Source organism: Ambystoma mexicanum, chromosome 12 (assembly GCF_040938575.1).
Source record: "Ambystoma mexicanum isolate Mex_15411 chromosome 12, UKY_AmexF1_1, whole genome shotgun sequence".
In the NCBI taxonomy this organism is placed as follows: domain Eukaryota; kingdom Metazoa; phylum Chordata; class Amphibia; order Caudata; family Ambystomatidae; genus Ambystoma; species Ambystoma mexicanum.
Window position 1 is genome coordinate 363,604,888 of NC_090936.1, and position 27,898 is coordinate 363,632,785.

Genomic DNA, 27,898 nt, shown 5'->3' on the forward strand with positions numbered 1-27,898 from the left:
TGTTGAATTGTAAATTAATTTGATAGTTCATCACTGCAGGCAGTATACCGCATCACTCTGTCATGGTAATCAAAGAAATCTTTGCATCAGATTTGAGCTTATCTTTGGGGTGTACCCAGCTATCTTGCAAAGGAAACATCAGAGTATTGTTTGGCATAAATGCCTAGGCTTTTCAGTCTCAGCAGAGACTGCCCACAATAATCAATCCTTTGCATACATTGGATCTTTGGGGGATCTCTCAGCATCACTTTCCAATCCTTATCTATGTCAAAACCACAAGTCTGATTTCTATTAATATGTGCTCAGTACATAGCAATTAACATCCCCTGCAATGTGCGTCTCCCAGGCGTGTCTGCGGACTAGCCGTTTACAGCTTGCCCAGTTTCCCAGTGCCAGCTGATACGTTAAGGGTACATGTTCCTCAGAGAGGTCCAAAAGCTGAACGAGCATCCTGCTGCTTAAACATCACTGTGCCAACTTGTAAACCTCAAGCCATATCTCCATGGCCAATATTGCTAGTCCTCCTGACCTTTTGCTCAGCGCTGTAGGCCATCACTGATTGATTTCAGCTAGTCGTTCAGGTAATCTTGCACTTCTTCACATGCAATGTCCCACTCCATCTCTCAGTCTGTATTTCTGATGTTGGAGATGAGTCCTTATAATATTTTGCGTTTACTGCTCAAGTCACCTACAATGTGTAGTTCACCTAGTTGCATCTACATTGGTAAATTGGGATAGTGTCACAAGTTCTATTATTTTCTGTAACATTTTTTAACTTCTCCTCATGTATGCTTCCTTTATAAATATTCCAGACCGAGGCCACTGAATTAACCCTGTCCCACAGTCTTCCCTCCAGACCTTCCAGACTTTGCTCTCTTCCTTCAAACTGCATGTCCTTCTGCTGGGTTAATTTGATCACTGCTCTTGTTGAACTATTTGGAAAGTGACATGTTAATTAATGCACCAACCAGAGAGTGGAGTTTACAAAACTGCCCACTTCTCCGGATCAGTTCCATTATACATTTTTTTGCACCATCGTGCTTGTGGTTGTGACATGATCAGTTCTTTCAGAAATGAAGGCTTAGTAATCCGATAGTGCTCATTATAATACAGTAAAAAATGTATGCTACCAAATAGTTTCACTAACAGTTTAGTGTACTTTTCAAAAATATCATTGTAACATGGACCTTCTGCCACCTCACTCTCACTAACAGGCACACTGATGCCTGATGCTACCATAATTTCCAACTTTTTTCCTAAGGGTATGCGATATGTGGCGAATCACAGCAATTCATCTTTTCTCCACAAGGGGGAGCCAGCATGCCCCCCCCCATGAGGCTAGGGGTATAAGCCTGCTCCGCAACACCATCCCTAGGGGTCGAGGCAAGTGGGATCTGACTGGGAGAGACTCCCCCTTAGTGGACAAGGACTTGTGAGGAACCCCCTAAGAAACCTTTCAGAGTACCTCTTCAAATACATCCAGTAAAGAAATGTATGAAGAAATTATCAATATGTAGTATTGTCATCAAGAAACACTGATTACTCCTTTGATAGAAGAATCACCTTTTACTGAGACAAGGAGGAAGATCTGGCGAGGAGTGGAGAATACAGAACAAACAGAGAGAAAGGAATGTAAGATTACAATGGAGAAGTCCCACCGTTGTGCAATAAAAGAAAGGGCAGGAGACTGGAGAAACAGAGAGGAAGCCTGTGAGTTACAAATCTGCTCGCTAGCTTATACAGAGAGGAGGCTGAACGCGCAGCATCCTATAATCAAGACGAAGCAAAATGCAGAACTAGATGGTCAGCGTTGGAAAACCAGAAAGAGGAGAGAAGCAAACACAGGCGTGAAGCAGCCTTACGCAGAGAAAGAACTGAGTGGTGGTGTGACCACAACATAGCCTATGTGGACCAGAGGTCCCTTTAACAATGCTGATACAACTTCACTAACCAGAGATGCCAAGGTGGGCGTGAGGTGCCCTCACACCTTTTCTTTCTCCTCCCTGACTCCCTTCTTACTTCTCTTTTCTGCTGCCTGCTAGCCATCCAACGCTAGACTATCTTCACCCAATCTCACCAAAACAGAAATACTTTTCTTTCCTTCTTCCTCTATTCCTCGCCCATTCCCTCACCCTCCATCCAATTTCATCCTGCTAATTTACCCTTGTCTCTGTCTACTAGAAATCTTGGTATTCTTTTTGATTCCTCTCTCTCTTTCTCATCACACTAAAATCAATCATCTAAAAACATCATACACGCCAAAAGCGGAACCTCCATACGGTTGGTTCCATAATCTAGTAGATTAATTAGCAGCAGTTTTTAATATTTCCTTTTCTATATATATATCCTTAGATTTGATAACGCTAACATCAGGGATAGACTGTTACAGTCCAGCCATCTTAACCAGAAAGCATACCTCGTTATTGCTTCTTTGTTATCTACAAACTTAACTAATAATCTTTCGTATACATGTGCACATTTCGGACATTGAGTCATTATGTGCCAATTTATTTCCATTATATCAATTGCATTACAAAATGGGCACAAACGTTTTCCTTTAGGTATACGTAGCCATCTACCTATGACTTCCAAAGTTGGCAGTGTTTTTTTGCTTTACTTATCACCAGGTCAAATGTCTTGCTATGTTTATTGGTTGGTCACATTTATTTGTTGGATGCTAAAAGGCACACAAGGATAACATTGGAGGTAGTCTTCATTATTTGTGCAACAATTAAAGTTGGATCTTCTATTCTATCAGTGCCTACCCAGTCGAAAGAGTTGTTCTCAATAAGTTCTCCCATCTTCCTCAAGTTCTTATCTGTCCATCTGATATTATATCAATTTTTGCCCACTGCCAGGTCCCTGACTTTCAGGGCACTTTTACTGCTTTGAATAGAAAGGGTTAATCTCAAGATGGCGTTCAATAAACTCATGAAATGTACTCTGCACTCCATTGATCAGATATAGCAACTCAGAACAAACAAAAGAATAATCAGTTGAGGTTCTTTTCACTTTATTTCGCCATGTATATTCACCAGGGCAATCTTCTGACACGCGGCCGTTTAGCATCACCAACTCCCAACTATGCATAAAGGACATCCATCTTCTATTTTGTCTATTCATCTTAAGCCTGCGCATTATACTTAAAGGTTGAACATACTCACAAACCTCAAAAGCTACATCATCCACACAGTGAGGGGTCAGATCTTCTCTTATTATGATCCTAACATTTTTATTCTCAAACAGAACTTAATTCAGAATTTCATGCATGTGAATCCTTATGTTCTCATTCTCCCCGCACGCCATCGCCCCACCTTTCTGGGGCATCATACATGTTATATTAAGAGTAACTTAATTTTGATTGGCTCACTTGCAATGCAAAATGGAGACCACCAAAAGATGATCGCACCCGGGAGTGGCTATGACCTTGGATGAGTAGCAGGATTTCACACCAATCAAAAAATCTCCTGTAGGGCACCCCATAGCACCGTCCACAGTTGGCTTACACTAAGTCTGAAGGACATCTATAAATATACTCATTTGTAGCGAGCACTCTTGTAGGCAAAATATATCATCAGCCATCACAAGGTCACAATCCTCATTCCCGGGGAAAAGGTGCCTATCGATCCTGGTGTTCCAAGTTACAAAGTTTACATTTCAATTCCTCCTAGTGAATTTTGAAGGAAGGAACCCAGCAAGTCCAGTCCTCCTTTGTCTTATCTCGCTGGTCAAGACTTAGATCTCACTGTGTGCTTAGTGACAGTCCGCCCCTCTTTAGTCGCAGTGATCTTGAAAGACTGCAGTGTCTCCTCAGCATAATTCCTAGATGTTGGGACAATGTCATATCCCCATCTAAGAAACTCTGGTAGGTGAGACATAATCATGTCAACAATTTTCGAGAGATACACTGCACCAAAGCACAATGCAGACTAGGGTTGTCCAGTAAGGCCACTAACTCTAAATCTTTTGAGCACAATACTCTTAGAGCAGGAATTTCTGCAAGTAAACCTAGGATGTGGGAGCGATTTAAGGGTTCTGGGGGCTTACTAGGAAACAGCACAGTTATTAATAAAACTGAATCATTCGAACAAGTGCGGGCGGCTAGCCTTTTTCCCCCCTGCCCAATGATTTGGGTCTCTACTCTTCTCCAAACAGGCATTCCTTGACATTGCAGGATGTTTATTAACAACAGCAACTTCAGAACAACTATCAGAAGATATAGCTAGATCCGTGGACTCAGCTAACTCCTCGATCTCAGAATCATCATTCATAGTTTTCCTCAGGAACTCAGTGGCCAGATCTTCTGCCAGTGGAGCTTTAATGTATCCATTTTGTTAGTGGGCCTTTTAGCTCTGCCAACTGTTTCTGATTTCTCTTGGCTTTACGTTTTGCTTTCCATCTCAAAGAATGAACGCCCGTCCCACGGTAGTCAAGAGCCTCGATGGACGGGCATCTATCGGTTTTCCACCTTTGCCCTTCATTTATTTAATTCTGTTCAACCTCTTGCTATGTCTACTGCTAGGCCTTCGACCAACGAGTCGAGGGAAGACTCTCCTCGGAGGAAGAAGGCCAAGCGTTCTAGGTCAAGGAGTGGTTCCCTTCATTCCTCCTCGTCTTCGAAAAAGTCAAAGAGGAGGCACTGACAGTCACCTTCATTGTCTTCTCCTTTGGACGATTCCCCTAAAAGGGTTGCATGTCCCTCAAAAAATTTGACACCAGCGGAATAAGAAGCTTTCAGGGTCGAGATGTTAAAAATATTTGATAAGCAAAGCCATGCTCCGACCGTGCCTTCGGATGAAGCCGGAAAGGAGAGGGCTCGGTCAAAAACTTAAGTGCCCTCTAGCCAGCGTAAAAGACCTGATCCACATCGGGAGCCTTCGACGTCCCGGTCTGGGAAAACCAAGGATCAAAAGAAACATGGTGATAAATCAAGGTTGAGGTCGTCGACGCAATCAGCACCTATGACGCCGGCGGCGCCTTCACCGCCTGCCAGGCCCTCGACACCTGTTAAGTCCTTGATGTCCACGTCAACATCAGTGCCAAAATCTTCGACGCGGCTGCGTCACGTTTGCCAGCTGCGCCGGCGACGCCCAGTGTTCCTCATGCATCAACGTCGACAAAGAAAACATTGACAACTTCGACAACGTCGAAGCCTGTGGTTTCAGAACCAGACAAGGTTTATGCTCCACTCCCAAAAAAGGATTTTTTTTCAAGTCCCTGACTTCTATTTTTGAAGAGGAGGAACATTCCGATAATGAGGAAGCACCTTTTGGGTTACAATACATTGCACCCAATGTACCAGAGAGCTTCATCTCTGAGGAGAGCAGAATGCAAGATTTATATGAAAACTTGCAAACAGCAAGTGGGGTTGACATCTCCCCAGAGCTGGAATTCGGAAAGCCTGAACGAGGAGAACATGCTAACTCTTCCTATCGTCAGCTTATGTCTAAGGTTACCAAATCTTTTGGGTTGGAGTAGGCCCTCTTTACCCTACGACCGAGACGACCTAATGGACATTCTGGACAAGGGTCCTCAGACTGATCTCATTTTGCCCTTTCATGTGGCACTTCAAAAAAGTGTGGCTTGGAACTGGGAGACTCCCGAGTCAAATCCGGCAGTCGACAAAAATCTCACCAAAAAATACCGCCCTCCAGTAGCGACCCCGACTACCTGTTGAAACACCCCACTCTGGAGAGTCTGGTGGTGCAGGCAGCTACGGCTACTTCGAAACAGGCAGCGTACCCTGCCGCCCTCCTGATAAGGACAATAAGCACGTAGATGGATGGGCGAGGATGGTATTTTCCGCAGGGAGCATGGCACTGAAATCTGCCAACTCCACTTGTGCCCTCGCAAAATTTTCGTATACTCTGTGGGACTGTATCTCCATGGCTGGCGGCAGAGCACATTCCCGAAGGGGAAGAAATGGATGGCTTCTTAGCTATTGTTAAGGATGGCAAAGAAGCCATGTGTGAGTCCCTTCAATCAGGGTTGAATTATGCAGATAGCATCAGCAGATCCATGGCTACCGGCACCGTCATGCGCAGATTGCATGGTTGAGAAAGTCAGGTTTTGCACCGGATATGCTGTCTAGGCTTCTCAACATGCCTTTTGACGGGTCTCATCTTTTTGGCGGGTCTCATCTTTTTGGCAACAAGGCTGACGAGAGCATTGAGAAGTTGCAGACCTCAAAGGCAGCGGCCAAACCTTTCGGCGCCGCTATTAGGCAACCTCAGCCTTTTCGTCCTAGTGGGCAACCGTGGATGGGTAGATTTTTCGCTACTACTCGGTTGGAAGGGTGAGAGGAATGGCCAGTCAAAGGGGCCAAAGAAGATTTCCTCGTGGTGGACGAGGTAGAGGTGCAAAGCCAGCTCAATCAGCAGCCTCCTTACCATTGTCCTCTGCAACATACGCCACAAAACCACTATGAGGTCTTGAGCCACAGTTCATCAGTGGGAGGCAGACTGTCTCAGCATCTGCAAGAATGGCGAGACATTACTTCGGATGCTTGGGCTTTGGAAACCATAGCCCACGGTTATTGCCTTCCTTTTATAAGACCTCAGAACAATCCACCGGGGTACCACTCTTTGTGGATTCCGGATACGCTCCTTGTGCAGGAGATTTTAACCCTGCTTGAGAAAGGTGCTATAGAACCAGTACCTGTAGCAGAGAGGAACAAGGGATGGTCTTCCTCATATTTTTTTATTCCCAGAAAGGACAGAGGACTGAGATCCATCTTGGACTTGAGATACTTGAACAAGTTCCTCAGGAAGGACAAGTTCAAGATTGTCGCAATTACTCAGATCCTTCAGGCCCTCTAATTACAGGATTGGTTGGTGTCTTTCGACCTTATTTTCATGTGCCAATCCATCTCAATCACAGAAAATACCTGAGTATCGCGGTTGGTGGTTCTCATTTTACGTTTCGAGTTTTGCCATTCGGGCTGACCTCTGCCCTGAGGGTTTTCACCAAACTGATGGCGGTAGTGGAAGCAAGCCTCAGGAGAGGGGGGATTCACATCTACCCCTACCTGGACGATTGGCTGTTCAGGGCCCATTCTCCCGAACAAGTGCTGGATCATCTCAATGTTGCCTGCCACTCTCTTCACAGACTGGGATTCTCCTTCAATTACAAGAAGTCCCATATGACACTTTCCCAAATGTTCCAGTACATCAGAGCTGTACTAGATGCATCCTTTGCAAAGATCTCGCCACCAGAGGTGAGGGCTCAAGAAATTCTTCAGATGGTGACCAAATTTCAGAATGCCCACAGACTACCGGCCTTTTATTTTCTGAGGTTGCTCGGCCTCATGGCATCCTGCATTTTCCTGGTGCCAGAGGCCCGCCAGAGAATGAGATCGCCCTCTAAGAACTCAATGGTCCCAATTCTCAGGAAAGATGTCGGACCGATTCCAACCAGGATCTCACAGGATCTTCTGTGGTGGGCCTGCGGGGAACATTTTCTGAAGGGGGAACCAGCAGTTATGCCTCTTACACCTGGAGGGGGGATCCCATGCCAACAATCTCACAATCAGCGGTTGTTGGTCTCCATCAGAGTGCAAACTACACATCAATCTTTTGGAGCTGAGGGCAATCGGACTAGCTATCGGGCGCGGCTGCCCCTGGTGGGTATGGGACCGCTGGAGGAGCCACCATGGGAGTGTACGGCATGTTTGTTAGGAACGCGCTGCAGTGGTCTAGTGTTGCTAGACTCACGGCTGTGTCGCATAAAACCATGCGAGCGTCTGGACTCCGCGCGTTGCAACCCTTGCACTTTGTCTTACGGGTTTCCGTGCAAGTCCTCGGATCCTCCTCTCTTGGTAAGCTCGCTGTGCTCTTTCTCTCCCTTTTGGGTATCTGCTGCCTTGCGCGGGTGCCTGATCGCTTCCCCTCTTCCCTCTGCTCTCACTTCCTCGGCTTTCCGGAGCCAGAGAGTTTCCACCTCCAGTTCACTGCTTACATTCGGTGCTCGGCCCCTCCCTGGCTCATTTCCCTACCCTTCAGCTGTCTCCCTCATTTCTTCTCTACCGCTTGAGTCCTTTTCTCATACAGTGTGCATGCAAACCTATACCCTCCTCCCTGGCACATCTCGCATCCTGTATCCCGCTGGGTTCCATCCACACTTCGGAAGCATTATCTCCAGCACCCTCCATTGGACTTTGGGACCTTGACATCCCGGCATCACTATACCAGCACACCTACAGCAAGGGGTTTTTCTGCCTCGATTCGCTTTTCCCCTTTTTTCTGGCTATCTCTGGAAGGAAGTCCCTTGTCTGCCCGTTCTCCTCGGCATAGTGGCTTCCCTTCAAGGTGGGCCGTACCTCTTCCAAAAGAAGAAGCAGCAGCCCTCTAAGAAGAAGGGGAGATGGGAGGAATCCTCTTCAAGCCAAGAACAATCAGGTGAGGACCAGCTTTCTCTGTCTGATCGGGAAGAGGATAGTGACAGATTGCAAAGCCCACATGACCGACCCATGACACCAGCTGAACAAGTACAGGAGCTGCTAGCAGCTGCACAGGGGCTTACCATCGAAGTACAAAATCTCAAGAGTGAACACGCCGTACTGAGGCAGCTGGTAACCGCCCGAGAACAACATCCGACGGACCTTCCGGCCATGGCACTTTCTGTGGGCATATTTGATGGATCACCCAAAAAAGTTGAAAGAATTTGTGGGAGCATGCCTAGTCCACTTTACCTTTCGTACAGGCACCTATGCTACAGACCATGACAAGGTAGGATTCAAGGTCTCCTACATGGTGGGGGAACGCCTTGGCCTAGGCCACACCGCTGGTCACCTCGGCCAACCCCATCTTACAAGATTACGGAGCATTTCTTGCCCTACTGAAACAAACGTTCGAAAGACCTGAGGTAGGGTACTCGGCATGCAAAGAATTGCTAGACATCAAACAGGGATCGATGGACCTTCTGTCTTCCATCACCTCTTTTAAGAGAGTGGCTGCTGAGGCCGGCTGGACGAAAGCAGCCCAGTATGCCATCTTTCGAAGGGGGTTAAGAGCGGAGATCAAGGGTGACCTTGCCCACACTCCATGTCCCGGCTCCTTCCCAGACCACCTCTCCTCTGTGCTTCAGATTGACTACCGACTGTCAGAAAGGAAGGTCGGAGAAAAGAAAAGGAAGAGGATATTTTTCGGCAGCCCAGGACTCTCCTACGTTCATGACCAGACCACCTCGGAACAAGCCAAAGCAGATAGGCACTGCTCGCTTGCCCCTCAATCCAGAAGAACGCACCAGAGGGCGTGACAAGGGCCTATTTATGTATTGCGGCTCAGACTCTCATCTACTGCAGGACTGCCTTGAAGTTCCCCCAAGGAGATTGGGAAATGGACAACCTCGGTCCAACGGAGACGACTGACCGAGGGTTCACTTCCAGTCCCTTCCTATCATCTACAGTGACTTCACCCACAGAAGACTCCCGGCTCATGTTGGTTTCTGACCAGCTTACGATTGGTCAGTGCAAGATTTCCACCCTGGCCCTGACCGACTGTGGGGCAGCAGGGAACTGTATCGACACTATTTGGGCTAAGAAGGAGAGGATCCCAGGGTTGGAGCGAGAGGAAGAACAAAAAGTAGAAGCGGTTGATGGTCGGCCCCTCAGTTCTTCAGTTCTGATCAGATCACCCATTCCACAAAAGATCTACCAGTCTCCACCTTCCAACACTCAGAGACTTTACAATTTGATGTCATCAGAGCTGGCCGCTTTCCCATCATTCTGGGGATCTCATGGTTGAGGAAACGCAATCCTTCCATTGATTGGTCCAAGAACCTCTGTGAGTTTGGGTCGACTTACGGTAACCAGCACTGTCTAAAACCGAACACCCCGGAGCAAATGAGAGCCCAGACAGCCACCACCGAAGAAACCGTCAAGATTCATTGCATCCCAACTGAGCTCTCGGATTTTGAGGAAGTGTTTCAGGACAAGATACCACAGGACCTCCCTCCGCATCGGCCGGAGGATTGTGCCATTAATCTGATTCTGGGTGTATGGTTCCTTTTGGTCGCAGGTACTCACTTTCAGCGACCAAAAAGAAGCTACTGAGGGAATACTTGGACGCGAACCTACATAACGGACTGATTGAACCATCCCACTCCTCTGCTTGTGCCTCCATGTTTTTCATGCCGAAGAGGGATTCTACAGAACTGAGGCCCTGCATCGGTTATAGGGGCCTAATCGGGGTTACCATCCGGGATCGTTACCCGATGCCGCTCATTCAAGACATTCTGGAGGTCTGTACTGGGAGCGTTGGTGTTTTCTAAGTTGGACCTGCGAAGAGCATACCACCTTCTTCGAATACAAGTCGGGGACAAGTGGAAGATGGCATTTCACACTCCATTAGGGCATTTTGAATACTGTGTGATGCCCTTCGGCCTAGTCAATGCCCCAGTGGTATTCCAACGATTTATGGACTGACTTTTCTCTGACCGCCTGTTTCATTCAGTCATAGTTTACCTTGACGATATTCTTGTATACTCTTCATCCCATCAGGAACACCAGAAGCACCTTCGAGAAGTCCTCATTCGACTGCAGAAGAACTGTCTACTAGTCAAACCTGAGAAGTGCCTTTTTCATGTCTCCGTCATACCCTACCTTGGCTTCATCTTGTCCAGCCAAGGTATTAGGAAGGATCCCTACAAAGTCACAGCCGTTCTCAATTGGCCCACTCCAGGATCAGTTAAGGACATCCAGTGGTTCCTTGGCCTGGCAAATTTCTATCGCAGGTTTATTCCCAAATCCTCCAGGATGGTGCTACCAATAACTTCCCTCTTAAAAAAGGGGGCCATCTTCCAATGGAACGAGAACGCCGAAACAGCCATCACACAGCTCAAGGCATAGTCTGTTCCAGTGTTATGCCAACCCGATCAGTCTCTCCCTTTCATAGTGGAAACTGACGCCTCAGCCTTTGCCATAGGAGCTGCCCTTCACCAAGAGGTGGAGGGGATAGTACATCCAGTCGCCTACCTATCTATGATGTTGGCTCCGAGTCAGGTCAACTGCTCTGTGATAGAAAAGGAACTGCTAGCGATGAACGGCATGCAAGGAGTGGCGTCATTTACTCCAGGGAGGAGCACATCCTTTCACCATTCAGACCGACCACGGTAACCTCAGGGTGCTTCAACATATGGAATTCTACAACCCCCAGACAAGCAAGGTGGGCGCACTTCTTTGCGCAGTACAACTTTGTTATCACCCACATAGCTGGCAGCCAGAACATCCTTGTTGATGCCTTGCCTAGACAGCTAAACCTGCATGCGGTTCCGGAATCCAACATGAACGACTGTTCCACAGGAACAGTTTCGTGCACCAGGTATCCTCTTTTCTCCAGGATGTCCAAGAAGCATTGATCAAGACACCCCTGGATCCAAAGAACATTGAGGGGGTTCCATTACCAGAAGGGAAGGTCCGATCTTCGTTAACCATTGCCTATACATCCCAAATGAGTCCCTGTGCAAGCAGATCTTCTCTTAGAGTCATGACACTAGAATTGCTGGACATCGAGGAGATTCCAACACGGCTGAATTGATCCAGCAGAGTTTTTGGTGGCCGACTCTGCGTTCCGCTGTACAGACCTATGTACAGAGTTGTCCACGGTGCGCTCAGAGCAAGTACAGCACCTATCGTCCCTTAGGCTTATTGGAACAGATATCAGTGCCTTCTCGACCATGATCTCAATAGACTTTGTAGTAGACCTCCCTCTTTCTCAAGGTTACACCGTAATCATGGACTCTTTCTCCAAACTGGCACACTTTACCCCACTCCCTAAGCTCCCCTCAGCTTCGGAGATGGCCGGCATATTCTGCAAGGATATTTTCCGTCTACATGGACTACCGGATTGTATCATCTCTGACTCGGGTCCCCATTATACCTCTAAGTTTTGGAGCACTTTGTGTCGTTTGCTTGGGATACGGAGGGCGTTATCCTCGGGATACCATCCCCAAACAAACAGACAGACAGGGCATTTGAACAGTCCCATGGAGCATTACCTACGATGTTTTAGTAACCAACAGCAGGATAATTGGGCTGATTTCCTCCCAACCGCTGAGTTTTCGTATAATAATGCAGTCCATTCCGCCACGAAACTCAGTCCGTTCTACTGCACTTACGGTTATCCCCCCTCGTAGTCTGCCCCAAAAGTCTGCCCCGATCGGTCGCCCACTTCTCCATTGTTCCCTCAATCGATGCCAGGTTGTTGGAACTCGGCAATGCTCACAAGGCAGCCCTACAGTGTTTTGAGTATGGCAAGAAAAGGAACAATAGACAAGCAGATGCACACCGCCAGGAGGTACCCAACTGGGGGATTGGATGCAAGGTCTGGTTGGCTACCAAATATCTGCCAAAATGGGTACACCCATCTAAGCTGTCACCTCGCTACATTGGTCCATACAAGATCACCACTAAGATCAACCCGGCGGACTTCCGACTCCAACTGCCCGAGACTAAACCGCCTCCATCCGGTGTTTCATGCATCTTTGTTACGCCAGTGGGTTCCGGACCCTCATAACCAGCAGTCAACCGGCTGCAAGCGCTCGGCTACCCACCAACCAAGAGAATACGAAGTATCCCGTATTTGGGACGCCCGGTATCGAAGGGGGAGACTTGAATATCTAGTGCAATGGAAAGGATACCCTCTCTCTGAGAATTCCTGGGAACCTCAATCCTACATACATGCGCCAAGCTTCCTACAGAAATTCCACCGACTCCATCCCGGTAAGCTGCACCCTGCCCGGGCATGGGAGGGAGGGCATACTGTCATGCGCACCTGCCCCTGGCGGGTATGGGACCCCTGGAGGAGCCGCCATGGGAGTGTACGGCACGTTCGTTAGGAACGTGCTGCAGCGGTCTAGTGTTGCTAGACTCACGGCCATGTCCCATAAAGCCATGTGAGCGTCTGGACTCTGCACGTTGCAACACTTGCGCTTTGTCTTATGGGTTTCCATGCTAGTCCTAGGATTCTCCTCTCTCAGTAAGCTTGTTGTGCTCTTTCTCTCCCTTTTTGGCATCCGCTGCCTTGCGCGGGTACCCGATCGCTTCCCCTCTTCCCTCTGCTCGCTCTCCCTCGGCTTTCCGGAGCCAGAGGGCTTCTTCCTCCAGTTCACTGTCTACTTTAGGTGCTCAGCGCCTCCCTGGCTCCTTTTCCTCTCCCTCAGCTGTATCCCTCATTTCTTCTCTCCCGCTTGAGTCCTTTTCTCATACAGTGTGCCAGCAGACCTATACTTTCCTCCCTGGCACATCTCGCATCCTGTACCCCGGTGGGGTCTCTCCACACTTCGGAAGCAATATCTCCAGCACCCTCCATTGGACTTTGGGACCTTGACATCCTGGCATCACTATACCAGGAGACCTACAGCACGGGTTGTTCTGCCTCGATTGGATTTCCCCTTTTTTCTGGCTATCTCGGGAAGGAAGTCCCTTGTCTGCTCGTTCTCCGCGACAGACATAGTGGCTTCCCTTCAAGGTAGGCCGTACCTCTTCCAAAAGAAGAAGAAGCAGCCCTCTAAGAAGAAGAGGAGACAGAAGGAATCCTCTTCGAGCCAAGCACAATCAGGTGAGGACCAGCATTCTCTGTCTGATCGGGAAGAGGATAGTGACACTAGTGCTGAAGGCCATCCTGCCCTCTGTACAGGGAAAGAATGTCCTAATAATGACAGACAACACAGTGGCCATCCACTACCTCAACAAGAGAGGAGGCGTAGGGTCACTACCACTGTGCAGAGAGGCAATGCAGCTCTGGTACTGGGCAATTCAAGAAGGAATCTCCCTATCAGCAGTTCTCCTAGCCGGAGAGGAGAATACGGCAGCGGATGCTCTGAGAAGGCAGGGCACAGTCTCCCACAAGTGGGAACTAGCTCAGGCAGTCCTTCAAGAGATCTTCAACCTTTGGGGAAACCCTCAAGTGGATCTGTTTGCGACCAGTGTCAACCAGAAGTGCGAACTGTACTGCTCAAGGGAATTTCCTCCAAGAGGAGCTCTAAGAGACGCTTTCATGGTGGACTGGGATTTTCCACTCCTGTACACGTTTCCTCCGGTCCCCGTCATTCCTCATGTAATCAGGAGGTTCAGGAAATGCATGATCCTAGTTGCTCCGGATTGGGCCAGGAGGACGTGGTACCCAGACCTTCTGGACATGTCCATCTGTCCTCCGATTCGCCTTCCACAAAGAGAAGCCCTTTTCTCGCGAGAGGAGGATCAGGTTCTCCATCCAGAGGTCAGAACTCTCAACCTTCACGCTTGGTTTCTGAAAGGCTGAGATACAAGGATTGGGACCTCCCGGATGACGTGATGGAGGTGTTGCTTTTGGCCAGAAGGCCAGCACCAAAATCTTTGTACCGTTGCCGTTGGAATAAGTTTTGCAACTGATGCAAAGAAAACAATGTTGATCCTTTTCTGTTTAAAACTCTGGATGTCCTTTCCTTCCTTCTATCATTGGCTAATTTGGGCCTTCAGATAGGTACCATCAAAGGATATTTGGCAGTGCTAGCGATCTTTAAGCGCTCTTCGGAGGAATGCTCCTACTTCAAGATACCACTGGTGACTCCATTCCTAAAAGGGCTCACTAATGTGTTTCCTCCATCTCCCTTCCACGTTCCACTTTGGGCCCTCAATCTGGTTTTGAAATTCCTGATGTGTGCTCCTTTTGAACCTCTGCACACATGTTATGTTACGTTATGTTACTACGCATTTATATAGCTCCTTATGTATCATTGGTATGATCTCAAGGCGCATGTCAGCTAAGGTTGTTAACCTTTAAGACAATACTATTGATAGCTCTGTTATACGGTTCAATGGAGGCACCCGTATGGTTAAGCTACGTAAAATGCCACGATACTATCCGACTGAGGATGTTCCCCGCAAGCTTTTGAGTCATGGTAAAAAGCCCTTTTCCCAGCACAGGCGCAAGCTGCGTTCTACCATTACTCCTGGGACAGTGTTGATCCTTTTGAACGGGCGTCATAGAGGAAGGCGTGTGGTGTTCCTGAAGCAACTTGGGTCTGGTTTGCTCCTTGTAACTGGTCCTTTGGTTATAAATCGTATCCCACTGCGTAGGGCTCACCAGAAGTTTGTCATTGCCACATCTACTAAGCTCGACATCTCTACTGTAAAAATTCCTAAACATCTGACTGACTCTTACTTCAAAAAGAAGAAGCTGCGCAAGCCTAAACACCAGGAGGGTGAAATTTTTGACACGGAAAAAGAGAAATACGAGGTAACTTCACAGCGCAAGCAGGACCAGAAGGCGGTGGACTCCCAACTTTTACCTCTCATCAAGAAAGAGCCACAGTTCCGCGGTTATTTGCGGGCTCAGTTTTCTCTCTCCAATGGAGTTTTTCCTCATAAACTGGTCTTCTAATTGGTTACAAAGTAGCTCATTAAAAGAAATGGTCCTCAAACTGGAAAAAAAAAAAAAAAAAAAAAAAAACTATTGATAGCTCTGACATCAGCCCACACAGTGACAGAGATGCAGGCACTTTCATGCAAGCGACCCTTTACCGTCTTCCACAAGGATAGGGTTGTTCTGAAAGTCAAGCCCTCCTTTTTACCAAAAGTCGTTTCGGACTTTGATTTAAGTCTGAAAATTGTTCTTCCTTACCAGGATGAGGTGGAGGATAGAAGGAAAGAAGAGGAAAGACTCCATAGGTTGGATCCTAGGAGAGCGCTAAGTTTTTACATCTCCAGACTGTCCAAATTGAGAGTTGATGACCAACTTTTTATCGGTTACACAGGACACAAACTAGATCAGGCTGTTTCCAAACAGACTTTGGGCCTCATCACGAGTTGGGCGGTATCCCGGCGGTATTCCCGCCGAGATACCACCTGTGATAATAGCGCTACCGCCAATGGGTCTGGGCTATTAGCGCCGGATGACGGGTTTGGCGGAATGGGAATTCCCCATTGGGCCCAACGGGGAATTTTCACTGCGGCTACCATTGGCGCTATTACCCCACGACGATTGCGCTAAAAATTGGCAAATTTACGGCAGATTTACCCCCAGCACAGAGCTGGGGGTAAATCCTGCCAAACTTGTGATTTAGCAGACCATTAAATGCGGCAGTAATTGCGTTACTGCCGCGTTTAAGGGTTACAGCCAAACTCGTGATGACCCTGTTTGTCTAGGTGCATAACCATCACGATATCAGAATGCTACAGACTAGCAGGTAAAGAACCTCCTGACGGTTTGAGAGCTCATTCCACCATGGCTACACCTACAGCCCTTCAAAGGGGTGTTCCAATTAGAAAAATCTGTGAGGCGGCTACGTGGACTTCCATCGACACGTTTACAAAACACTACTGACTGGATGCTTCTCATGCTCAGGATGGTACATTTGCCAAAGCAGTATTTTAAATTCTAATTCTACACCCTCCTCCAATCATAATACTGCTTTGGGAGTCTGTCAAAGATGAGGAATACGTGGGAGGACACAATCCAATAGAAGAACAAGTTACTTACCCCTGGTAACGTTCTTTCGACTGGATGTACCCCCACGCATTCCTCATCGCCCTCCCAACCTACCCCTCTGTAGAATTTCCCATGCTATTACAGCTTCCGTTCCACCAAGGCTGAGTACTGTCATGCCCGTATTTATGGGCCTCTATGCTGCAAGAGGAGGGGAAACTGAGGCCAACGGGCGCTGCAAGAGCTATTATACGTTTCGATGACATCACCCTCGACTGAGGCCTTCGAGGGACATCGGCTCGACGCAGAGCGCCCAGTGCCGAAAAAAATTCCAGAAGCAGCTGAAGCTGGACATTACATGTCAAAGATGAGGAATACGTGGGAGGAACATCCAGTCAAAACAACGTTACCAGGGGTAAGTAACTTGTTCTTTTTCGGCTGCATCTTTTTTTTCCTTTTCTATTCCTGGCTAGACAGATTCCTTCCAAATAAATCAAAAGCTAATACCAAACTAATTGCGGCTGAGAGCTGTGCGCCACCTTACTTTCCTAAAATAATTAAGTTTATTTATACTGTCTCTGCTGCCTCTGCAAAGACCAAGTAGTCCTAACTTGCAGGTTTACTTAGGTTACACAAGTCACACAAGCAGACCGGTCTGGAAAGTATTGGCTGGGTAAACAATGCCATTCTTATGTCTGTAGGCAGAGTGAGAACACATACCAATATAAGGACGGTGGTCTACTCCTTTATACGTGAAGCACCTTAGTTATTTTGCTCATTATGTTATGGAGACAAAAGGACTATCCATCAACATTCCCTTTGTAATAGACTTCTCGGTGAATAAAGAAATAGGTCAATACAAATAGATGGTAGCAATAATGGTGAAGACGAATTCTGAGTGTTGTGGAGGGAGTGTTTCACACTTGGATCTATGTGATTTCTTTTTTTAAATTCTGCGGCAAAAAATACTGCATTTCTTTTGTTTTCGCAGATTTTAATGCACCTATATGCATTTGGAGACCCCCCAGCAGCCTCCCACTTAATAATGTGAGTTTAGCAAGCATAAATACTCTAGTTGTAAAAATACATTAAGAAAATGGGCCCTTACGAAGCGCTGTACAGGAAAGGCATTTAGACTTTGTGTTCATTAACTCGGCACTCATAATAGCAGCGTTCAGAAGAGCTGTTTTGGATCGATTTGCTTTTTTTTTAAAAATTATAGAAACACATCAGTTTCAGGTTTTTACCTTACACCTTCGGTGTCAACGTTTTCTGTAAAATAAAACACATCCCATCGCCATAAAAACAAAAGGACTTCCATCAGACAAGAGATTTCAGAAATCGCAACTAGGACAAGAATGATAAGCAAACTTAACCCCTTGTTACGGTCATACACAAAGAAATGTCATGGCATAACCTAACCACAAGTAACCATAATTCAGAGTGGACAAGCCCTTAACAAGCAGAAGCGATTGTATCATTGAATGCACCAATGTGCCTCAGACAATTAGGTATTCACAGTGATCTAGTATAAAAAGAGTTATTGAATAGGTGTTTTTCTTTGTCATTCACATCTATAAGAGTAATAATAGTACTGACACTGTGTCACTATATTCCTTAACAAAGGCATAAACATACTCTCATATAGTTCATCTGCAGCCATTAGTCATTGAAACAGAAGGGCAACTACCCACAATCCTCTGCAATTGGCATTGTTTGAATAGCATGACAAACAACCCAGTCCTTGGTCAAAGACGAAATAGTAGAACTCCATGCTTTGTTGCAGTGGTTACAAGAGAAAGGGTAGTTAATACCAATAACTCGTGGACACCCACGGGACAATACAAGCAATAAAGTGGACATTGTTGTCCTACAGGATCAATTTTATGACTATTGTCTCAATTTAAACACGTTATAGCATTTCGAACAATGGAGGTAGCATATTAAATACATTCCATATTTCTCATACAAAAATATATAATATAAAAACTATTTTCTGAATAAAAAGGGAGACACATCACACACATAACGAAAAATGCAGGAAAATACTAATTATACTAAATGCAATTTCCATTAGATGTATGGGAATAGTCGATCTACCAAAAAGTGACTGAGTCCAGAAAGGCACACTGCTGTCCTATCAACATTTCAAACTGCTGAACTGGACTAAAGTCGAAGTAACATTTCTTCAAATTGGTAGTCCTGTGTAATGCCTGAATTATAGATGCCTAACTCAACTCCTGTTGGAATAGTTTAATTCAGAAAAATGGTCTACTATCTGAGACAGCTTAAAGCAGTCTTTTTTATGAGTCTGCCGGTGTAACGTCACTTTTTCCTATCTGTCAGAAAATCCTATCTTGCTGACTGAGCATCAGTACTTAACGGATAGGATTTTTTGACAGCAGGAATGTGGTGTGCCTGTGTTTGTGGGGTGCCAGGGGTGCCGTTTCTGTAACTTGATGTGAGCCAGGCTCACTGAAATAACAGAACTCAGCGAAGCCCTGTTAAGAGCTACTCGTACATGGACGCAAACAGCACGAACCCTGCAGACTCCAGAAGATAAACACAGCAGGCACTGTGTTTCATAAAGTCCCAGGATTCTAATAAGCACTAAATGTGCAAAACATATGAAAGTATCCATAACAAATATATATGTGCGTGTATGTGAAGTAAGTGCATCATTATCACGTTAATAATGCACTTATTTAACATACACGTACATATTCATGATAAATCCAGCTCACTGCGCATGCTCAGTCATGACAGTTTTTTTTGTATTTTTTTTTTATTCGGTTCATTTTAATTCCAACATCTCATGTCTCAGTGTTACTTTTATCTTGTGACAATGTGACTGACTTTATTTCAAAAGCGACATCCTGGTAAAATAAAATTCATTAGAAGACTTGTATTTTTGAACAGTCGAAATTATGTTGTGCTTGATATTACCACACGTGTGCCATTGTTCACTCTTCCTTTAAAGCATATTCCCTGTCTGTATTGCCATTGCGCTCTCGGGCCATACATAGGACTCCAGCACAAACGTGTCATAATCACTGTTATAAATCTTGGCGCGGATGAATGCCTCCTTGTCTTGGGGCTCAGGCTGGACAGATGCTGTATTGGTGCTGTAGGCGTGTTCCACAATCTTGACAGCCAGCTTGAGGGAGACGTCTCTGATGGTTTGCAAGGGTGGATACAAGCGGCCCTCCTGCAGATGCTGATCAGAAACCTGCTGTGCTATGAGCTCAGCAGTAATAAGGAATACTTCCTCGCTTATGTGCCTCATTCCACATGCAACAACACCAAGGGCCACTCCAGGAAACACATAAGCATTGTTATCCTGTCCAGGATGCAAAGTAATTCTGCTTGGGAGTGTGACTGGGTCAAAGGGACTTCCACTCGCAAATATGCCACAACCCTCGGTCAGAGAGTAGCACTCTTCTGCGGTGCACTCAGCTTTGCTGGTTGGATTGCTGAGAGAAAAAATGATAGGTCTTTCATTAAAGGAAGCCATGTCTTTGATGATTTTCGTAGTAAAGGCACCCCCGATCGCTGCAACACCTATAAGTGCAGTTGGTTTTAGAGCTTAAACTGCATCTTCCAGATTCCGGATTTCTTCATGTTCCTGTGCAAACCGCTTTTTCTCATGAGTCAAAGCGGCACGTCCCTTAACTATTAGTCCCTTGGAATCCACCATCTATATCTTCTTGACGGCCTCTTCTGTCGGGGTGCCTTCTTTCTCCATCGCCATAACAATCAGGCCAGTTATCCCCATGGCAGCCTCTCCAGCGCCTTGAAAGAGTATAGTATTGTCAGAGAACTTGCGTTTAGTTATTCGCTGTGCTGCGAAATGTCCGGCCACAGCTACTGCTGCAGTTCCTTGAATGTCATCATTGAAAGTGCAGTATATATCGCAATATTTATTCATGAGACGGAATGCATTTGCATTAGCGAAATCTTCAAATGACTTATAGTTAAGCACTAGGGGCAGGGCCGCCGAAATAGAAGAGGCATTTTTCTACAGATGAAAGCAGTGGGGACAGGGGAGGGGGCGCTCAGCCATCTGTTCACATTGCCCCCCTCTCCAAATGAAGCCTCGTTACAGTGAGAAGTGTTGACACTGCATGGCTCAGTGAGTTCAGTGCTCTCCCAGGCTGAAGAACAGTCCTGAAATTCGCTGATTAAAAGCGCCGTGCAGAGCCAAGGAGAGCCAGGTCCTGGACAGATGAAGCCCTGCCTCCTGCTTGCCTGCAGATGAGGCGGGCGGCTGGGCTCCATACTTGACTGGCCCCCACTTACCCAGGCTGTCCTCCTCCATTGCGAGCAGCAGGACTGGATTTTACAACCCCACCATGCAGGGGCGCCGAGTACGGGGGCTGCAGGGCCCGGGCCCCCCCACCCCCCTGGCAGAATGAAGCCTGGGCTGACCACCCACCCCCCCCTCCTGGCCGGATAGAAGAGACGCAGTATGGATGGCCCTTTGTTCCATCCATACTGTGTCTCTCTCTGGCGGCCCGGGTAAAAGCCGAGAAAAAACGATATTTAGAAATTGTGGGACAGATGCAAAGCAAGAGGCTCTTGCTTTGCATCTGTCCCTCAATTTCTAAAAATTGTTTTGGGTTAGGTGTATTTGTACATCTGTGCACCCCTCTTGGAAAGAGGGGGGAACAGATGTAGAGGTACACCCAACCCAGAAGGCTTTTTAGAAATGGAGGTACAGATGCAAAGCGAGGGAGGAGGCAGGGGGCAGGGAGAGGGAAAATTAGACTGTTTGCATGTCTCTGAGTGTTCACGTGGTGAGGGTGAATGCTATGAGCGGAGAACGGAGGCATATGAGCCAGCACTTTATAGTAGAGCTGCCATATTTGAAATGGGGCAATGCTGGTACTCCTCAGTTAGCTCGCTATACTCTTGATGGGATAGTATTGCTGTAACAGGGCTTCTATAATTGTTGAATCTTCTCAGCGATAATACTATGCTTTTGCTGAGGCAATGCTAGTTCATCTTAGTGGGGCTGCTATACTTTTAATGGGACAACATCAGCACCTCTCAGTTGAGCTGCTACACTCTTATTGACACTTCTCAACAGATGTATTTCTTTTTATTTTAATTGGTTATTTATAATGCGTGTACTACCCAGAGGTTTCTAAGCGCGTAATGAGGGAGCGAACCTGTGTTGCGCGGACCGAGGGAGCACACCTGTGTTGCGCGGACCGAGGGAGCGAACCTGTGTTGCTCTGTGTCGTCTTGCTTCCAAGGCGAGCACGTTGCCCCTGAGCTATCCTTCTGATACTCTAAAGATCTGAAGTACATTTAATGATACAGAACCAGAACTATTGAGCAATTCTGTCATCATCAGAATATCTCAACACTGTCGTGGTTATGCAAGAGCTCATATATTTAAAGGGATGGAATTACTCAGAATGTAGCAGCACTATTCAATAACCCAAAGTTCTTAAGCATAGTTAATGTGAAAATACTGCACTTCTCACCGTTGGGTCAGTACTGGCACTTGTCACAGAGGCTTCTACACCTTTTATGGGGCAGCACTGATCCAGCCTACTGCTCACATGCAATTGTCATTTCCCAGCGGGACTGCAACACTATACCATTGTGTTCTGTATGTTGAGTGCTTCTTCACCACCAATGTGGATGCATGGCTCTCTCCCAGTGTCTAAATAGTAGATCTGTCTACATCCAATTGGCAACAGGCATGTCCGGAGCTGCCTGCTGTCCATAAGCTGCCGCTCAGGATGTTGGGAGCCGTGATGGGGCAACGGATAGCAGAATCAGCAGGGTCTTTAAACCTGCTCACTCTTTCTGGAGGTTGCCAAGGGGCAAAATGAGCCTGATCCCACATACAGCGGTTTGTTACCCCTTTATCTCTCCTGAATGAAAGAATTAGCTCTCTCAGACATAAGTTATCACCCCTGCACACACTGAATGAATATGGTATGGATCTATAGATCGAGAAAACTGGAGTGACAATTCAGAGTGTTTTAACAGAAATATAATTGTCTTCTCAGATGGGAGACTGACTCCATTAATATACATGGGGTCCCCCCTGAGATGACCAAGAGTGAAACTGTACATTCAGTTGTGAGATTACCAGCAACGGTTGATACTATGCTCCAAGGAGTGAGGTGCCCACTCAATATATATTACACTGTTGTGAGACCCATCCTTAATGCTAGCCCAAAGAGCCTTGGCCACAGTTTCACACTGAAGAAGTGAGCAGGTGATCCGGGGTCTGCAGCCCACACACACGCAGGGGATTCCCATGCTCCACACTTGTGAGATTTGCACCAAATTAGTGAGATTGTGCTCCAAGGTAGGAGGCACCCGCACAGTCTTTGCTCCGACGTTTGACACACTCACAGGATGGGACAGCATTTCGTTCTGTCATCCTAGTTGTGTTGCTCTGCCTTTTGAGGGCTACTACAACCTGGATGATTATAGAGGGGTGGAGTAGGGGCAGTGATGGCCCACTGGAATGCAACTCAAAGGCTTAAATCTCCTTCTTACTTGACTTTAGTATATGCAGTACATGCTAGCCAATGTTTCCACTGTTCTGAGCTGTGCGCGACTACACCACCACCCCTGCGCGCCGTTGCACCAAGTTGGCCACTACATGCAAATTTGTGGTCCTATAACTGCCAGTGATGTCACTTCCTGTATTTGACCCCCCCCCCCCCGGGAAATTCATAAGTCGGCTCCCCTGCCACCATGTACACGGGGCATGGGTTTTGGAATGGCACAGAAGTGTGTTGGCATTTCAGCTGTGCCATGCCACGTCCAGGTATATTGCGAGGTAGGATGATTTTGGACAAATGTTATCTTTTTAGTAAAATAAATGAAAATTACTATGTGGGAGACTACAGAAAAAAATGGAGGGACTTGCAGTGTCCAAAATTGGATTGTATATGAACCGGTAAAACTTCAGGTCCAAAGGATGAAACTTGAGTATCTTGAAGCTGTTTACATCTCTGTCATTTTGCCAACACCCCAAAAATATGCACCCATCACTGCGTGGTGCAGTGCAAAGATAAAGGTAGGCCAGCATTCTGGTGTCAAAGGAGCCTCAAAGTACAATTGTAAGGTGATTTCTGTGCATGTCTACACTTCACTGCAGACTCTTAAGGGCACTGCACAGACAGAGAACCTCCCCAAATGCCAAATTACAGAGCATGTTAGGGAGAAGTATGGAGATGAAAATCCCACCTTTTACAGCCAAGATGATTTGAAGATGTTGTAAACATGACTTTATCCTGGTACTTCAGTGAGATGGAAGGCATTTCACTGGGAAGATTTATAGATAAGAATAGCCTCTACCTATCATTGAGGATGGGTTCACCCCTCCACCTATGTGGACCTCTTCATTCTCCAGGCATCCGACAGTCCAAATAACAGATACAAAGTTCATTATTGTGGGGTGCTAATCCGTGAGGACAATTCTGACACTAACTTCAGTGAAATGTGAAGAAATTGGATAGATACATTGGATGCTGTAATGCCTCGCACAATAAATGAGACTTCACTATTGACTAGAAACTGTTGAATGTTCTGGAGCAGCGTGTACATGCTCACGCCTGCCTTATCAGAAGTGAATGCGGGTTTGTTCAGTCCTGGACCACAGGCACCTGGATTCCATAGACAGGGATAGTCTTCTGCTTATGGTCATCTTTCCCGGAGAAGGCTCTCTTGCTGTCCCCTTTCTAGAGTATGCACTAGTGCCTCCTATTGATGAATGCCACTTTGCCTATGAGAATCCGCCTAGCACTTGAGCGGTCTTCCTAAAAAGGGCTGCCCTGTGCCACCTCTTGAAGTGCCACCCAGTGGAGGCACATTGCAAGCCCACATTTCTAAGGATGGCACATGCAAGGCTGACTATTGCCCATCTACTGGCTGAATCTGAGTGGACAGGGGTTTTGGCATCATCTTAATTGATATCGGGCGGGTAAGCTGTAAAGAGGTTCTGGTGCTAATGGAGTAATAGAACGCAGAGCATTTGATTGATTTGATAAGCGGCCCCCTTGCCCCCGTGGCCCCAAAGCATGGGGCCCCAGCGCTGGAGACCCCTGGGGGCAGATGATCACTGCCCCAAAGGGTAAAAAAGAAAAAAAAAAGGCGGTGGGAGGGGGTTTGGGGCCCTGGGGCCCACTAGGCCACCGGGGATATAGGAAAAAGTGGTGGATATAGGAAAAAGTGGTGTCCTTCAAAAGGGGATGTTCTCCCCTTTCCAAGGACACCACGTATATGACGCATTGCTGGTCACAGATCAGCGCAGAGCGCTCGATCCGTGACCAGCAACCCACTGGACCACCATGGAAACGTTTGTGACGTGGGTGGGAGGGGGGCTGCCTCGCCCCCTCTCCCCCCCGGCCCCCAAAGCATGGGGGCACATATGTGCACAACCCTGGGGGCAGATGGCTGATCATCTGCACCCAGGGAAGGGGGGCAAAAAGAAAAAAATAATAATAAATAGAATGTGGATGGGGTGGGGGTGGGGGCCGGGGATTTTTTTGCCCCCATGAAATGGTGGTGGCCCTCCCCTTCCCACACCAAGTGGAAAGGGGGGGCCACCCCTTGTAGCCCTCCCTGGGGGCAGATTTATGGCCCCAGGCAGAAATACATTAGGTGGGCCCCCCATCCAATTGGGGGGTGGGGTGGCTACCAGGAATTAGTGTGCAGGCCCCCCAAAGGATGGGGCCTGCAGGTTAGGCCCCCCCTGGGGGCAGATGGCTGATCATCTGCCCGAGGGAAGGGGGCAAAACAAAAATGAAAAAATAAAAAAAAAGGGAATTTTGCGTGGGATGGGGGGCACTAGCCACCAGGGATATATTTTACAGATATGGGGGGTGGCCCTCTCCCCCTCACCCCAAATGGAAATGGAGACACCCCTTGTAGCCCTTCCTGGGGGCAGATATCTGCTCCTAGGAACGGATGCCTGAGCCCAGGGAGGAGTGGAGGACAGCCTCCCCTTATCTGCCCCTGGGAGGGCTACATGAGATGGGCCCCCCCTCCAATTGGGCCATGTGTGGATTCCCACGGGTTTCCTCTTTTGAGAAATGCATGGGGTTCCCTGTTTTCCTTGCTGGCTTCGACACCCTAGGCCTAAATCTGTAGGTTGCCCACATGAACAAAATGGGCAGTGGCGAAAGGCTTGGTGTTCCCAGTGGGTTACCCTTTTCCTTTTGCGCCCCCGGTAGGTGCACCCACACATGTGAGGTACCGTTTTCATCGGGACATGTGTGGGGGCGCGGGAAGGTAGGCCATGTGGTGTTGGCGGTGTGTTTCGGTGGGTGGCCAGAGCAAAATGTCTGAGAATTGACTTCATTTCCAGCCAATTTCAGAGACATTTCCCTGTGTCCACTCATCGAAACACGTCGCCAACAACAGATGTCATACCTTCTCGCATTCCCACAGGTGCCCCGACGAAAAAGGTACCCCCCAAAAATATCGCCTATGGCAAGACAACCATATATACGCCCATATTTTTGGTGGGGATAATATGTAGGGATACCGAAAAAATGACAGGTCAGGCTGTCAGATTTTCCTACACGGTCACTTTTTCCTAACCCTGGGTGGGTTGCCCAATGCCTGCTCTTGGTAGGATTTTCTGACGGGTAGGAAAAAATGACAGGTTAGGCTGTCAGATTTTCCTACCCCCTCACTTTTTCCTACCCCTGGGTGGGTTGCCCAATGCTAGCTGTCGGTAGGATTTTCTGACGGGTAGGAAAAAATGACAGGCTAGGCTGTCAGATTTTCCTACCCTGTCACTTTTTCGTATTGGTAGGATTTTCTGACAGGCAGCAAAAAATGACATTACAATTCCTGTCAGATTTTCCTACCAATAGGATTTTCTGACAGATAGCAAAAAGTGTTGACCCCTGATGTGCTAGTTTCAACATATTCAGACAATATTCCATATACTATGTCTTCCTCAGGACCAAGTGATGCTAAAAAGACAACGGCAAAAGAAAAGCAATACATCTGTGTGCCCTCTCCACTAGGTGATAAACTAATAATTTTTGTAAATGTAGTCCCGGGACGATAGCTCAGCAGCAACGTGTTTGCCTTGGAAGCAAGACGATACGAAGCAACACAGGTTCGATCCCCAGGGGCGCGCTGGGTGTTTAAGCGACAAAAAATACTAAAACAATTCCTCTAACAGCGCCTCAATGTCAAAAATGCAAATAAATAAAATAAAAGTAACGCATTATAAATGATTCTCATGAGGCTTGCTGCAGATAACTTTTCCTGGCACATAATTGTCTGCAACGAGATGGATTCCTAGCTAAACGCTCACTAATGTATGTGGCGTAAAAATCACCAGGTGCCATAAAATGTAGTCGTATAATAAGAATGTACAAAATTAAATTTGGTGTATTTATTCCAAATCCTAAAGCTGCTCTATTTTCACTGTAAGTGAGTTCCACTGTATCTTTATACGCACCCTATCTGGTGCCGCCACTCCTGGTCATTAAGACCAGAGATAAAATGTGCTATCATATAACCAAAACGGTTCCCTAACGGATAACCTTTCTTCCATCCTATTAGTTTCATTACTCGTGACTTTTTCAACAGCCTACCAATGTAAACCTAGGTTGTGTTCCTATGGTTACAAAAAACTGTACTAAAGGAGCAGTAACGGATTTTGTGCAAGTTCTGGACTGATGTTCTACGATCCATGTTCCCACTGATCTAGTGGTTTTTTCCTACATAGTTTTTTGCTGGAGCGCACTCAATAATGTATAGGACATTACAGCTTTTGCAAGTAGTGTGTGTCTTTAAGTCCCATGTTTTCTCATTTACTGTGACCGTTTTTTGTAGATGTGAACTTGCAAAGACTGCAGTTGCCACATGGAACATGACCCTTTACTGTCTCCAAACCCCACACGGAGGAGTAAGGGGCTTTCTGGTTTCTATCTATTTATTTATAATGCGCCGTAAGCCTGCAGGCATCAGGGTGCAACAGAAAGATGTGGACAAGAGCTGGGCTATCAGCTCGTACAAGAGCCTGTCTGAGGTTCCTGCCTTTATGAAATGCACATAATGTGTGAGGAAAATGTAAATTACTCACCTGTAAAATATGCCGGTTTTTAGAAATTAACCCCTTAATCGTATTACTCAAAGCGTTAAATGAGGTAACTGTAAGGGAGGCATGGTATCACAAGTATGACTCTGACACAAGATGTACAATTTGTAAAACCTTTATTCAATTTTCAGGGTTTGGAAAAACTCCTGCTGTGCCCTATAGCTATGAAAGGAGTACTCTCTACCATCAAATAATAAAGAAAACACAGTCCTAGTCAGTTTCTGTCAAATCAAAGATGGCCTATACTAACAAAACCTGATGCCTGCCCTATCTCTTATACAAAAAGGGTTTAAAGGGGAATATGTATGCAAAGGAAAATCAGTGTGGCTCAGTCTGCTCTCCTCCCCGTATTTATCTATTATTTATTTTATTTATTCACATTTGTTAAGCGCACAGC

At 46.8% G+C, this 27,898-nt stretch overlaps 2 protein-coding genes and 1 pseudogene across 2 annotated transcripts in view; 2 read left to right on the forward strand and 1 right to left on the reverse strand.

The window, feature by feature from the left end:
• The window catches only part of DNAI7 (dynein axonemal intermediate chain 7), a gene marked incomplete in the record, with an annotated part of 1,381,690 nt that overhangs the window by 530,491 nt on the left and 823,301 nt on the right, over positions 1–27,898 (forward strand).
• On the forward strand, positions 14,798–15,399 carry LOC138513540 (large ribosomal subunit protein eL6-like). The gene has a single exon (XM_069628484.1). It carries the CDS (start codon positions 14,808–14,810, stop codon positions 15,357–15,359), a length of 552 nt encoding a protein of 183 aa, XP_069484585.1. The 5' UTR covers positions 14,798–14,807; the 3' UTR covers positions 15,360–15,399.
• Positions 19,298–20,721, reverse strand: LOC138513137 (NADP-dependent malic enzyme pseudogene; annotated as a pseudogene).